Here is a 16,180-nt window from a genome sequence, read left to right on the forward strand (position 1 = left end):
CAGAACGCCTCATCGCCAGAGCTTTCAAACAAGCACCAAGACCTAGCTTGGCTGGTGGTGAGAAGGGCCCTTCCCGTCAGATCCTTCATGTACTCCCGGACTCTCAGCGCCACTGCGCGCTGTCCCAGAGGAGGCTGCGGTGGAGACGAGACCGTCACCCATCTCCTTCTGGAATGTGCCTTTGCAAAGGAGGTCTGGAGAGAGATGCAGTGGTATCTGTCCAGGTTTGTCCCGAGCAGTTCCGTAACACAGGATTCTGTGCTCTACGGGCTGTTCCCGGGGACGCAAACTGAGACGGATATCAACTGCTGCTGGAAGACCATCAACTCGGTGAAAGACGCCCTTTGGTCGGCCCGAAACTTGCTGGTCTTCCAGTACAAGGAGCTGTCCTCGACCGAGTGTTGCAGACTGGCACATTCCAAGGTCCAGGACTACGTGCTGAGGGACGCACTGAGGATGGGTGCGGTCGCCGCAAAGGCTCTGTGGGGAAAGGCAACCGTTTAGAGCCTTCCCGCCACTGTATACCGAGGGGCTGCAATCAGGGAAAAGCCCCCTCGGGCAGAATGTAAAATTCAAAATTGATGTAATGTACCCGCAATAAATCTGCAATGAATCTGTAATGAATCACCTGTATTGATTGTGATGCAATGAGGCACCCTAGAGTGTCATGAACTGTAATGATGTCCAATGTGTTTCATTGAACTGTACTTGATGTAACCTGCAAATTGCATAATTGATATTGTGTATGTTTGGAATGTGATATGAGAACTGTATTGTATGAACTGCTGCAAATTTTATGAATAAAGTATATTTTTTGAAAAAAAACATTTTCCACTGTTTTTCAATTTTAAAATAGTCTCCATTTTTTTTGTAGTTGATCAGTTAAAGAGATTACATCCAGCATTTCACATTCCTGAATCTGGTATTCAGTGAAGGGTTTGTTATCGATCAATTTCAATGAATGAAAAAGATCTACAAATGATAATGATTTAATAGCATCACATTAAACAGGACATTTTATTCACTGACATCAGTTGGGGTAGTGGTTGCGACACTGCAATTAACTTCAATGCCACTGGGTTACAGGGGGAAATTGGCCAGATTCCTATGCTTAACTTCTAGTTGCATCCAACTGCACCATTCCATGCCCTTTTAATGTACAGTTTAAAACTAAGTATCATTTTGTATGTGACCTAAAAGGAACTTAGTAAAGTTAAATGTAGTTATCCAAATTAAATGAACATAGGAAAGAAATATGCTTCGTTTGGGATATCACGAAGTGTTAGACGAGGTCAATATTGGGCTGGGCTGTGATGCGATGCTACTTGCAGATGAGTAGCCTTTTTTCGATGGTAACTGTCAAGGCTCACACGATTATGGCCACTTGAGCGAGTTATTGAAGTGTGACCGGCAGCCATGGTACCATATCCCAGGAAGGTGTCAATGCCTACAGGAGAGGAGACTGGGGGAGAATTTTAGAAAACAAAAATTGGGATGAAGAGAAATGAAAAAAAAATTGCAACTTTTACAGTTTAAGCATTTTATTCAATCTGTTGATCAATACCAATACAGTTAAAACTTTACAATTTGAAGATACAGTTGAACTTCCTGAGGATAAACAGAGCATTTCACACCTAGTTAAATTTGCTATTCTGTGGTGGCTCTGACTAACACAGCTGATTTACGATGTATATTTGTAGCACTAGGACAAGTTTGGTTCAGTGGTACTATTCTAATCTGTGAGTTAGAAGGTTGTGAATTCAAGACCCCCATCCCCCAGGACTTGAATGACTAATCTAGGCTAGCACATCAGTTCAGTGTAGTATTGAGTGAGAAATTGAACCAAGTCTGCCTGTTCAGATTGATGTAAAAGATCCCATGACACTATTCATTGAGTCCACAGCACAGAAACAGGCCATTTGGCCGAACTGGTCTATTCCAGTGTTTATGCTCCACATGAGCCTTCTCCCTCCCTACTTCATCTACTCCTATCAACATACCCTTCTATGCCTTTCTCCTTTGTGTGCATCCCCTTAAATGCATCTATGTTATTGGGCTCAACTACTCTTTGTTGTAGCAAATTCCACATTCTTACCATTCTTTGGGTAAAGAAGTTTCTCCTGAATTCCCTATTAGATTTATTAGTGACCATCTTATATTGACGACCTCTAGTTTTGGACTCTCCCACAAGTGACAACATTTTCTCTACGTCTACCCTATCATTATTTTAAAGACCTCGATCAGGTCATTGCTCAGCCATGTCTTTTCCAGAGAAGAGAGCCCCAGCCTGTTTGGTCTTTCCTGATAAATATATCCTCTCAGTTCTGGCATCATCCTTGTGAATCCTTTTTGCACCTTCTTTAATGCCTCTATATCATTTCTATAATATAGAAACCAGCACTGTGCACAGTACTCCAAGTATGGTCTAACCAAGGTTCTATACAAATTTAACATAACTTCCCTGTTTTTCAATTCTATCCCTCTAGAAATGAATCCCAGTGCTTGGTTTGCCTTTTTTTAAAAAATGGCCTTATTAACTTTAGCAAAGCCTTTGACAAGGTACCGCATGGTAGGTTGTAACATAAGGTTAGATCTCACGGGATCCAAGGTGAGGTAGCCAATTGGATACAAAATTGGATTGACGGCAGAAGACAGAGGGTGGTTGTAGAGGGTTGTTTTTCAAACTGGAGGCCTGTGACCAGCGGTGTGCCTCAGGGATCGGTGCTGGGTCCGCTGTTATTTGTTATTTATATTAATGATTTGGATGAGAATTTAGGAGGCATGGTTAGTAAGTTTGCAGATGACACCAAGATTGGTGGCATTGTGGACAGTGAAGAAGGTTATCTAGGATTGCAACGGGATCTTGATAAATTGGGCCAGTGGGCCGATGAATGGCAGATGGAGTTTAATTTAGATAAATGTGAGGTGATGCATTTTGGTAGATCGAATCGGGCCAGGACCTACTCCGTTAATGGTAGGGCGTTGGGGAGAGTTATAGAACAAAGAGATCTAGGAGTACAGGTTCATAGCTCCTTGAAAGTGGAGTCACAGGTGGATAGGGTGGTGAAGAAGGCATTCAGCATGCTTGGTTTCATTGGTCAGAACATTGAATACAGGAGTTGGGATGTCTTGTTGAAGTTGTACAAGACATTAGTTAGGCCACACTTGGAATACTGTGTACAGTTCTGGTCACCCTATTATAGAAAGGATATTATTAAACTAGAAAGAGTGCAGAAAAGATTTACTAGGATGCTACCGGGACTTGATGGTTTGACTTATAGGGAGAGGTTGGATAGACTGAGACTTTTTTCCCTGGAGAGTAGGAGGTTTAGGGGTGATCTTATAGAAGTCTATAAAATAATGAGGGGCATAGATAAGGTCGATAGTCAAAATCTTTTCCCAAAGGTAGGGGAGTCTATAACGAGGAGGCATAGATTTAAGGTGAGAGGGGAGAGATACAAAAGGGTCCAGAGGGGCAATTTTTTCACTCAAAGGGTGGTGAGTGTCTGGAATGAGCTGCCAGAGGCAGTAGTAGAGGCGGGTACAATTTTGTCTTTTAAAAAGAATTTGGACAGTTACATGGGTAAGATGGGTATAGAGGGATATGGGCCAAGTGCAGGCAACTGGGACTAGCTTAGTGGTATAAAATGGGCGACATGGACATGTTGGGCCGAAGGGCCTGTTTCCATGTTGTAAACTTCTATGATTCTAACCTGCGTCACTACTTTGTGATTTTTGTATCTGTACCTCTAGATCCCTTTGCTCCTCTACCCCATTTAAACTTTTATTATCCAAGCAATATGTGGCCCCTTATTCTTCTGACCAAAATGCACCACACTGATCTATATTGAAATTCATTTGCCAATTACTAACCCATTCTGCAAGTTTATTAATGTCTTCTTGCATTTTAACGCACTCTTCCCACCTTTCGCCAATCAGAGTATCTACCATTAACCCCTACTCTGTTTTCTGTTTTGCAGCCAGCTTGCTATTCAAAAAGAACAAAGTTTTCGTGGTGTCCTGTCCAACATTCATCCCTCAACCAAAGCGAGCAAACAAGCAGATCAACTGGACATTTGTCTCATTAGCTGTTTGTAGGACCTTGCTGTGCACAAATTAACTGCCATGTTTGTCTACAAAACAATGACTACACTTCAAATGTAATTCGTTGGTTGTGAAGCATGTTGGGGCATCCAGAGGATGTGAAAGTTGCTGTATAAACACAAACTCTTAACTGTTTTATATTAGCTTTCCTTAATGCAACACTTCCCTCCACACAATGCTATTTCTGCTTGGCTCTTGAGTATCACAATAGATGTGGAGAGAGCTGTAATATATATGGCTTAAAACACATTATAGAGATCTTTGTTGTGCTATAATTTAGCAATGCTGCAGTGCACTGTGCTAAGAACAGGAGTGCCAAACATTCTGTCTTTGTGGGCCACTTAGGTGTGTATTCTGGAGGCCAAATATTAGGTATAAATGGATGTTTCCATTAATTTGTGGCTTTGAGTTCTTGTTGGACACCCAGTCATAAAATAGTAAGACATGGGTTTATGGCCTTGATTCTCAACATTCTGTGTTCTGAATCTTGATCTTGATATCTTAGAGAAATCAGAGACTGGGCACTCTTCTGCAGGAGGAGAAACAAAATCAGTTAGTGAGTCACCTGTGACCACTTTAGTTCACCTCCAAGTGGTCTGCTCAAGAACAGCTGGACAGATTCTTGGGAGCAGATCAAATTTTTGCCCATTGAAAGTGCATCGTAAATACATGTAATGAATGAAATTGAGAGACTTAATAAGAGATCTGGGAATGACTGTTGGCTGATCACGATCAAGGTCTGGACAATGTGACAAAACAATTAAAAAGCAAATAGAATGATGGGATATGTAGCCCTAACAATATAGCACAGATCTCTGCTGACGCTCTACAATGCATTGATCAGATTACACTTGGAGTATCAAGTTCAGTTCTCGTTACCATGCCACAATATATGCACAGAATCTTACAACACCAGGTTATAGTCCAACAATTTTATTTGAAAATCACAAGCTTTCGGAGGCTTTCTCCTTCGTCATGTGGAAATCCTTGAACGTTTCGCATTTATATTCAGAGAACAATACCTGCTGATTACAGATCATCTTTCCAACTGCCCGTTGTCAAGGCAATCAAAGTGTTCAGACAGAGAGGTGTTACCTACAGGACCACCGAATATACAAACGGCCAGAACACAAAAGAGAGAGAGGGAGAAACATCCGAAAGGAAGAGAAAGACAGAAAATGACCCGTTGTATTAAAAACAGATAACTTTTATTCGCTGGTGGGGTTACGTGTAGCGTGACATGAACCCAAGATCCCGGTTGAGGCCGTCCTCATGGGTGCGGAACTTGGCTATCAATTTCTGCTCGACGATTTTGCGTTGTCGTGTGTCTCGAAGGCCGCCTTGGAGAACGCTTACCCGAAGATCGGTGGCTGAATGTCCTTGACTGCTGAAGTGTTCCCCGACTGGGAGGGAACCCTCCTGTCTGGCGATTGTTGCGCAGTGTCCGTTCATCTGTTGTCGCAGTGTCTGCATGGTCTCGCCAATGTACCATGCTCCGGGGCATCCTTTCCTGCAACGTATGAGGTAGACAACGTTGGCCGAGTCACAGGAGTATGAACCATGTACCTGGTGGGTGGTGTCCTCTCGTGTGATGGTGGTATCTGTGTCGATGATCTGGCATGTCTTGCAGAGGTTGCCGTGGCAGGGTTGTGTGGTGTCGTGGACGCTGTTCTCCTGAAAGCTGGGTAATTTGCTGCGAACGATGGTCTGTTTGAGGTTGGGTGGCTGTTTAAAGGCGAGTAGTGGAGGCGTGGGGATGGCCTTAGCGAGGTGTTCGTCGTCATCGATGACATGTTGAAGGCTGCGGAGAACATGGCGTAGTTTCTCCGCTCCGGGGAAGTACTGGACGACGAAGGGTACTCTGTTGGTTGCGTCCCGTGTTAGTCTTCTGAGGAGGTCTATGCGATTTTTCGCTGTGGCCTTCGAGACACACGACAACGCAAAATCGGCGAGCAGAAATTGATAGCCAAGTTCCGCACCCATGAGGACGGCCTCAACCGGGATCTTGGGTTCAAGTCACGCTACACGTAACCCCACCAGCGAATAAAAGTTATCTGTTTTTAATACAACGGGTCATTTTCTGTCTTTCTCTTCCTTTCGGATGTTTCTCCCTCTCTCTCTGTGTGTGTTTTGTGTTCTGGCCGTTTGTATATTCGGTGGTCCTGTCGGTAACACCTCTCTGTCTGAACACTTTGATTGCCTTGACAACGGGCAGTTGGAAAGATGATCTGTAATCACCAGGTATTGTTCTCTGAATATAAATGCGAAACGTTCAAGGATTTCCACATTCACCTGATGAAGGAGAAAGCCTCCGAAAGCTTGTGATTTTCAAATAAAATTGTTGGACTATAACCTGGTGTTGTAAGATTCTGTACACTTGTCAACCCCAGTCCATCACCGGCATCTCCACATCATGGCTACAATATATGCAAACATTGGAGAAGTGTAAAGCAGATCAAGAAGATTTATCCCAAGTGTAAAGAGGGTGAGTTGTGAGGAAAGATTATAGAAATTCAAGCATTAAAGTCTAAAAAGATGGCAGTTAGGAGGGACATCATTGAGGCATACAAAATATGACATGGGAAACCTAGAATATTACTTCAAATTAAGCCAGGTAATTAGGGTGAAATGAAGTTAATTTAAATTAGTGAGTAATAGTTTTGAAACAGATATTAGGAAGAAGTTCTTTGCTCAGAATGATAAAATATTTGAAACATTCTTCCAGGAGAGTGGAACAGAAAAAACATTAGGGGCATTCAGATTGAGACTAGATGCTGTAATAGGTGAGTTAGGGCTTCCCTTGACTTTTCTTCTGTTCTTATAACACAATATGAGGAGATGTGTAAAAACAATGTGAAAATGGGAAGAAGGGAGAATGAGAGACAGGATATAAATAAGTTAAAGCAACAAATTTTTACAGTTTGTTATTAGCAATGCAATTTGCTGGTTTTCATTATAAAAGGATATGAATGTTATTTCCAGTGTCAACTAAAAACCTGTTTTTTTTAAAAACAATATATACTATTTTAATTAACATTTTCAGCTTCCCGTTTCAAAATACGTGTTGTTAAATTAGCACCCTGAATTGAAAAACTTTACAGTAGATTAAACCCTAAAATAATTGCCAGTAGGTATTGAAGTGGACAATAACTATAGCCATACAGACTCCTAAAACATAAAATGTTCAATAAATAACTGCGCAAATGTAATATATTGACAGTGTAAAACATTACTAGTCTCATTGTACAAACATTATATAGAATGTTTGGCCCGAAATTCATGGCAAGGACTATATTGACGAAAGCCATAAGTTAGACTACTGTGCCGGTGGTGAATTTACACCACAATTTGCTGGAAGAATAGTTACAATGCGCCGCAGCGAGCCTGGCGGCAAATCAGGAGCGGCACAGCCAATGGCCAAAATCAAAACCCATTGTGATATGATGCTACTCAGGCCCAGAAGTGTTTATAATAGATGTTTGAAGGTTGAATTGATGGGCAGAAATAAGCACAAATTCAAATTAAATGGGGAAAAAAGCCTTAAGGACTTTAACATCTGTCTGTTTAGTTCATTGGATGGAACAGCCCCCCATGTGTTGTACAAACAACATGGAAACCAGAGGTTTTTCGTCTTCAGTCGCTCAAGCAGTCTGTAACTCCAGAACTATTTCTGATTTACTGCTTGGGGTTTAATAAGGTGTAAATGGGCAGACTGATCACCAAAGACCACACTCGTAATGAACAGGATTAACGAGCCACATTCGGATGGTAGTTGAAGGATCGGAACCGACAACCCGCTACCACCAGATATATATAATTTCTGTTGCTATGCACTTTGCACCAGTGACCCGACACTGTCAGAACTGCACCACTGAATTTTTTTTTAAAAGCACCTAATGAGAGCAACACAATTATTTCTTAAACAGTAAACTTCAATTGGTGATTGTACCAAAATATAAAAGACGCAGCTAACAATTTTGTTCTTTTTCTTACAGTAAATATATTTTAGCGCAAATTAATAATAGTCACTACTTCTGAGATACACTGCGGACAGCAAAATGCAAATAAGATAGGGATGGGCAAAAGAACAAAAAGACCCAGAGTTAATATAAAAAGAGTAAAAATAAGAATGTTGGAAATCAAAAATTAACATTAAATGTTGGAAATACACATGAAAGATAGGTTAACAATTGGGATATGATATTTCTTCCTACATTCTCCTTATCTTTTTAACTAAGCATTTGTAATCAGGAGCTTGCCACAGGGACCAATGGGCATGGATTGAGCAGACTGCCCATGTGCGGTGAACTCTGACCCGCCGTGGGATTGCCCGCAGCTCCTGAGACGCGCACGGTGGCGGCGGAGGCGGCCTCGCTCCTCTGGTTCGTACAGAGCCCGAGCCACAACTTCTTCTAGCCGGGGGAAGCAGTCCGCCGACTGTAGCGCGGGTACACGGCGTCCTTCCTCCCCCCACCCAAACCCCTGCCGCGCGCCCCGCCCCTCTTCCTCCTCCTTTCCCCCCCCCGGTTAGACAGTGAGGCGGAGCTGGGCCCGGAGCCGAGACACAGCAGCAGCAGCGGTGAGGAGGAGCGGGAGTGAAGGCCGCAACATGGCGAGCGCCTCCTACCACATCTCCAACCTGCTGGAGAAGATGACGTCCAGCGACAAGGACTTCAGGTAACGGCCCTCTTTGTCTCGGGCTACACGCCGAGTCCGTCCGATTTTTCTCGCTCCCGTTGAAGTTTGCGCGGGCCCCGCTAGGCCTGGTAGCTGGGTCCTTTTATAGTGACGCTGCTCTCGGCCCGCACTCTCGCGGCAGTCACCCTTTCCCCCGATTCGTGCCGCAATGAGAAGCTCCCCGTGTAGCCTCTGCGGTGGCACCGTGCTGCTCCCCAGGCCGCTGCACCGGTTCCCAGCCTGAGTTACTGACCTGCTGCGGTCTGCGAGCCGTGGAGTCCGTGTAACTGGGTTGTTGGAAATCATCAACCTGAGCTTTGGAAAATTGGCTTCAAGTGCGGAAAATGAAGCTTTAAAGCCGCACTGTGAGACTGAAGCTTTCAGTGTTAAATGCTTCATTTTACTTTGTCACTGATATTTAAAAATTCAGTCACATAGCTACAGCAAAGCTTTTGGTAACGTAGCAGTGACTGGTTCACCTGTGCAAAGCATTGTTCATTTTTCCCACCAGTTTTGCCCCTCGCCCTCCTTGCGAGGTATGGTTCCACAGAGATCAGTCACCTTGCAGTATCTCACCCAAAAATCTATTCTTCATGTGTAAGCTTAGCAGTGAGTGTTGCCAGGCTATTTCATTGGAGGGGTTTACATTTTAGCTCAATCTTGTCCTTAACCATGTACACACAGACTTTTTAGGAGGGGTTACTGGAAATTGCAAAGGAGTGGGAACGATATCCTAGTTGCACATTCCTAACTTGAAGATGCTGAGGTCAATTTTAGCACCCCTACTGCTGTGCTGATTGAAGCATAGGAATGTGATTAGGTTATTCAACCCCTTGAGCCTTTTTAAAAAAAAAGTAATTTGTGGGATATAGGTGTCCCTGGCAGGGGCAGTTACCCATGAGAAGGTGATTGAGGGCCTTCTTGAACTGCTGCAGTCCAAGCGGTGAAGGTTCTGGCACGATGATGTTAAGCAGCGAGTTCCAGGATTTTGACCCAGCAACGAAGGAACGGCGATATATGCCCAAGTGATGCTATTTCTCATCTACATACTGCCCCTTGGCGGCAACATCAGAAAACACAATGTCAGGTTCCACAAGTATGCTGGTGACACCCAGCTCTACCTCACCACCGCCTCTCTCGACCCTTCCATTGCCCCTGATTTGTCGTGCTGCTTGTCCAAAATCCAGGACTGGATGTGCAGAAATTTCATCCTGCTAAATATTGGGAAGACCAAAGCCATTTTCTTCGCTCCCCGCCACAAACTGCGTTCCCTAGCCATTGATTCAATTCTTCTCCCTGGCCACCATTTGAGGCTGAACCAGATTGTTTCCAACCGTAGCATCCTATTTGATCCTTAGATGAGTTTCCAACCCCATATCCGATCCATCACCAAGACCGCCTGCTTCCACCTCTAACATTGCCTGTCTCCACCCCTCCCTCAGCTTATCTGCTGCTGAAACCCTCATCCATGCCTTTGTTACCTCTAGACTTGACCATTCCAATGCTCTCCTGGCCGGCCTCCAATCTTCCACCCTCCATAAACTTGAGCTCATCCAACACTCTGCTGCTCGTATCCTAACTCGCACTAAGTCCCGTCCACCCATCACCTCTGTGCTCGCTGACCTACATTGGCTCCTGGTATGGCAACACTCCAATTTTAAAATTCTCATCCTTGTTTTCAAATCCCTGTATGGCCTCGCCCTTCCCTATCTCTGTAACTTCCTCCAGCCCTACAACTCTCCGAGATCTCTGCGCTCCTCCAATTCTGGCCTCTTGCGCGTCCTCGATTTTAATCGCTCCACCATTGGCGGCCCTGCTTCAGCTGCCTAGGCCCTAAGCTCTGGAATTCCCTCCCTAAACCTCTCCACCTCTCCATCCTTTAAGACTCTCCTTAAAATCTACCTCTTAGACCAAGCTTTTGGTCACCTGTCTTAATATCTTCTTATGTGGCTTGGATCCAAATTTTGTTTAATAATGCTCCTGTGAAGCGCCCTGGGACGTTTTACGATGTTAAAGGTGCTATATAAATACAAGTTGATGCAGTTTGGAAGGAACAATGAGGAGGTAATATAAACTAAATGGTATAATTTTAAATGGTGTGCAGGAACAGAGTGACCTGGGAGTTCGTACACACAAATCTTTGAAGGTGGCAAGACAAGTTGATAAGGTTGTTTTAAAAAAAAGCATATGGGATCTTTGACTTTATAAATACAGTATAGAAGCACGGAAGTTATGCTAAACCTTTATAAATCACTGGTTAGAACTCAGAGAACTTCTGGGCACCACACTAAGGAAGGATGTCAAGGCCTTGGGGAGGCTATACAGAGGAGATTTAGTAGAATGGTACCTGGGATGAGGGACTACAGTTATGTGGAGAGACCAGAGAAGCTGGGATTGTTCTCATTGGAGCCGAGAAGGTGATGGGGAGATTTAATAGAGATATTCAAAATTATCAGGGGTTTTGATAGAATAGATAGGGAGAAACTTTCCACTGGCAGGAAGGTCGGTAGCCAGAGGACACAGGTTTAAGATAATTGGCAAATGAACCGAGGGGTGATTAGGAGAAATGTTTTTAATCAGCAAGTTATGATCTGGACTGCACTGCCTGAAAGGACAATGGAAGCAGATACATTAGTAACTTTCAAAAGGGAATTGGATAGATAATTGAAAAGGAAAAATTTGCAGGGCTCTGGGGAAAGAGCAGCGGATTGGGACTAATTGGATAGCTCAAAGAGCCAGCACAGAATCATAGAGCACAGATGGACCGAATGGCCTCTGTCTGAGCTCTGTGATTCTACAATTGACGTCTGGGTGGTATGTGACTTGGAGGGGAACTTGGATGTGATAGTGTTCCATGCACCTGCTTCCCTTGACCTTCTATGTGTCGGACGTTGTGGGTTTGGAAGGTGCTACCGAAGAAGCCTTGGCAACTTGCTGTAGATAGTACACACTGCAGCCATGCTTTGCTGGTGGCGGATGGGCTGCTGATCAAACGGACTGCTTTGTCCTGGATGGTGTCGAGCTTCTTGAGTGTTATTGCAGCTACACCCATCCAGGCAAGTGGAGAGTACGCCTTGCACTCCTGACTTGTCTTGTAGGTGGTTAAAAGGCTTTGGGGAGCCAGGAGGTGAGCCACTCGTCACAGAATACCCAGCCTCTGACCTGCTCTAGTATCCACGGTATTTATGTGACTGGTTTAGTTGAGCTTCTGGTCAATGGTGACCCCCAGGATGTTGATGGTGGGGGATTTGGTGATGGTAATGCCATTGAATGTCAAGAGGAGGTGGTTAGGTTCTCTTGTTGGAGATGATCATTGTCTGGCACTTGTGTGGTGCGAATGTTACTTGCCACATATCAACCCAAACTTGGATATTGTCCAGATCTTGCTGCATGTGGACTGCTTCATTATCTGAGGAATTGCGAATGGATCTGAAGGCTGTTCAATCGCCACCGCACATCGCCACTTCTGACCTTATGATGGAGGGGAGGTGATTGATGAAGCAGCTGAAGATAGAAGGGCCAAGGATGCTGCCTTGAGGAACTCTTGCAGCGATGTCGTGGGGCTAAGATGATTGGCCTCCAACAACCATAACCATAACCATCTTCCTTTGTGCCACTGGATTGTTTCCTCCTGATCCTTGTTAATTTCAGTTTTATTCAGGCTCCTTGGTCAAATGTTGCCTTGATGTCACTTGATCTCTGGAATTCAGCTCTTGGGTCCATATTTGGTCAAAGGCTGTAGTGCGGTAAGGAATCATAGAATCGTTACAGCACAGAAGGAGGCCATTCGTCCCATCGAGCCTGTGCCGGCTTTTTATAAGAGCAGTTGAATTAGTTCCATTCCCCTGCTCTTTCCCTGTAGCCCTGCAAATTTTTTCGCTTCAAATATTTATCCAATTCCTTTTTGAAAGCCACGATTGAATCTGCATCCACCACCCTATCAGGCAACGCATTCCAGAAAGGGTACGGTAGCATAGTAGTTATGTTACTGGACTAGTAATCCAGAGGCCTGGACTAATAATCCGGAGTAATGAGTTCAAATCCCGCCACGGCAGCTGGGGAATTTAAATTCAATTAATGAAATTTAATTAAATAAAAATCTGGAATTAAAAACACTAGTATCAGTAATGGTGACCATGAAACTACCGGATTGTTGTAAAAACCCATCTGGTTCACTAATGTCCTTTAGGGAAGGAAACCTGCCGTCCTTACCTGGTCTAGCCTCTGCGACTCCAGACCCACACCAATGTGGTTGATTCTTAATTGCCCTCTGAAATGGCCTAGCAAGCCACTCAGTTGTAAAATCTCGCTTAAAAAAAGTCACAATAAGAATAAAACCGGACGGACCACCCGGCATCAGACCATTAGGCACCGGACACGACAAAGGCAAACCAAGCCCAGTGGACCCTGCGAAGTTCTCCTCACCAACATCTGGGGACTTGTGCCAAAATTGGGAGAGCTGTCCCACAGACTAGTCAAGCAACAGCCTGACATAGCCTTACTCTCAATCATACCTTTCAGCCAATATCACAGACTCTTCCATCACCATCCCTGGGTACGTCCTGTCCCACCGGCAGGACAGACCCACCAGAGGTGGCGGTACAGTGGTATACAGTCAGGAGGGAGTGGCCCTGGGAGTCCTCAACATTGACTCTGGACCCCATGAAATCTCATGGCATCAGGTCAAACATGGGCAAGGAAACCTCCTGCTGATTACCACCTACCGCCCTCCCTCAGCTGATGAATCAGTCCTCCTCCGTGTTGAACACCACTTGGAGGAAGCACTGAGGGTAGCAAGGGCATAGAATGTACTAAGGGTGGGGGACTTCAATGTCCATCACCAAGAGTGGCTCGTTAGCTCCACTACTGACCGAGCTGGCTGAGTCCTAAAGGACATAGCTGCCAGACTGGGCCTACGGCAGGTGGTGAGCGAACCGACACGAGGGAAAAACTTACTTGACCTCGTCCTCACCAATCTACCTGTCGCAAATGCATCTGTACATGATAGTATTGGTAGGAGTGACCACCACACAGTCCTCATGGAGACGAAGTCCCGTCTTCACACTGAGGACATCATCCAACGTGTTGTGTGGCACTACCACCGTGCTAAATGGGATAGATTCAGAACCGATCTAGCAGCTCAAAACTGGGCATCCATGAGGCGCTGTGGGCCATCAGCAGCAGCACAATTGTATTCCAGCACAATCTGTAACCTCATGGCCCAGCATATTCCTCACTCTACCATTACCAACAAGCCAGGGGATCAACCCTGGTTCAATGAGGAGTGTAGAAGAGCATGCCAGGAGCAGCACCAGGCGTACCTAAAAATGAGGTGCCAACCTGGTGAAGCTACAACTCAGGACTACATGCATGCTAAACAGCGGAAGCAACGTGCCATAGACAGAGCTAAGCGATTCCACAACCAACGGATCAGATCAAAGCTCTGCAGTCCTGCCACATCCGGTCGTGAATGGTGGTGGACAATTAAACAACTAACGGGAGGAGGAGGCTCTGTAAACATCCCCATCCTCAATGATGGCGGAGTCCAGCACGTGAGTGCAAAAGATAAGGCTGAAGCGTTTGCAGCCATCTTCAGCCAGAAGTGTGGAATGGACGATCCATCTCTGCCTCCTCCCGATATCCCCACCGTCACAGAAGCCAGTCTTCAGCCAATTTGATTCACTCGACGTGATATCAAGAAACGGCTGAGTGCACTCGATACAGGAAAGGCTATGGGCCCCGACAACATCCCGCTGTAGTGCTGAAGACTTGTGCTCCAGAACTAGCTGCACCTCTAACCAAGCTGTTCCAGTACAGCTACAACACTGGCATTTACCCGACAATGTGGAAAATTGCCCAGGTATGTCCTGTCCATAAAAAGCAGGACAAATCCAATCTGGCCAATTACCGCCCCATCAGTCCACTCTCAATCATCAGCAAAGTGATGGAAGGTGTCGTCAACAGTGCTATCAAGCGGCACTTACCAATGACCTGCTCACCGATGCTCAGTTTGGGTTCCGCCAGGACCACTCAGCGCCAGACCTCATTACAGCCTTGGTCCAAACATGGACAAAAGAGCTGAATTCCAGAGGTGAGGTGAGAGTGACTGCCCTTGACATCAAGGCAGCATTTGACCGAGTGTGGCACCAAGGAGCCCTAGTAAAATTGAAGTCAATGGGAATCAGGGAGAAAACTCTCCAGTGGCTGGAGTCATACCTAGCACAAAGGAAGATGGTAGTGGTAGTTGGAGGCCAATCATCTCAGCCCCAGGGCATTGCTGCAGGAGTTCCTCAGGGCAGTGTCCTAGGCCCAACCATCTTCAGCTGCTTCATCAATGACCTTCCCTCCATCATAAGGTCAGAAATGGGGATGTTCGCTGATGATTGGTGGCATTGTAAGCAGTGTAGATGAAAACATAAAATTACAAAGGGATATTGATAGATTAGGTGAATGGCAAATGGAATTCAATGTGGACAAATGTGAGGTCATCCACTTTGGATCAAAAAAGGATAGAACAGGGTACTTTCTAAATGGTAAAAGTTAAAAACTGTGGATGTCCAAAGGGACTTAGGGATTCAGGTACATAGATCATTGAAGTGTCATGAACAGGTGCAGAAAATAATCAAGGCGGCTAATGGAATGTTGGCCTTTATATCTCGAGGACTAGAGTACAAGGGGGCAGAAGTTATGCTGCAGCTATACAAAACCCTGGTTAGACCGCACCTGGAGTACTGTGAGCAGTTCTGGGCACCGCACCTTCGGAAGGACATATTGGCCTTGGAGGGAGTGCAGCGTAGGTTTACTAGAATGATACCCGGACTTCAAGGGTTAAGTTACGAGGAGAGATTACACAAATTGGGGTTGTATTCTCTAGAGTTTAGAAGGTTAAGGGTTGATCTGATCGAAGTGTATAAGATATTAAGGGGAACGGATAGGGTGGATAGAGAGAAACTATTTCCGCTGGTTGGGGATTCTAGGAGTAGGAGGCACAGTCTAAAAATTAGAGCCTGACCTTTCAGGAGCGAGATTAGAAAACATTTCCACACACAAAGGGTGGTAGAAGTTTGGAACTCTCTTCCGCAAATGGCAATTGATACTAGCTCAATTGCTAAATTTAAATGTGAGATAGATAGCTTTTTGGCAACCAAAGGTATTAAGGGATATGGGTCAAAGGCAGGTATATGGAGTTGAATCACAGATCAGCCATGATCTTATCAAATAGCGGAGCAGGCACGAGGGGCTGAATGGCCTACTCCTGTTCCTATTGCAGTGTTCAGTTGCATTTGCAACCCCTCAAATAATGAAGCAGTCCGAGCCCGCATGCAGCAAGACCTGGACAACATCCAGGCTTGGGCTGATAAGTGGCAAGTAACATTCGTGCCAGGCAATGACCATCTCC

General features: G+C 45.0%; 1 protein-coding gene across 1 annotated transcript in view; it reads left to right on the plus strand.

Annotated features, from left to right (window-relative positions):
- The first annotated feature begins 8,441 nt into the window (after positions 1 to 8,441).
- The window catches only part of cand1 (cullin-associated and neddylation-dissociated 1), a 30,181-nt gene continuing 22,442 nt past the window's right edge, over positions 8,442 to 16,180 (plus strand). Inside the window, exon 1 of the mRNA XM_067999491.1 lies at positions 8,442 to 8,781. Coding sequence (XP_067855592.1) covers positions 8,714 to 8,781 — 68 coding nt within the window. The 5' untranslated portion in view covers positions 8,442 to 8,713. The remainder of the gene's footprint in view (positions 8,782 to 16,180) is intronic.

The sequence above is a fragment of the Heptranchias perlo genome, chromosome 18 (genome assembly GCF_035084215.1).
Source record: "Heptranchias perlo isolate sHepPer1 chromosome 18, sHepPer1.hap1, whole genome shotgun sequence".
In the NCBI taxonomy this organism is placed as follows: domain Eukaryota; kingdom Metazoa; phylum Chordata; class Chondrichthyes; order Hexanchiformes; family Hexanchidae; genus Heptranchias; species Heptranchias perlo.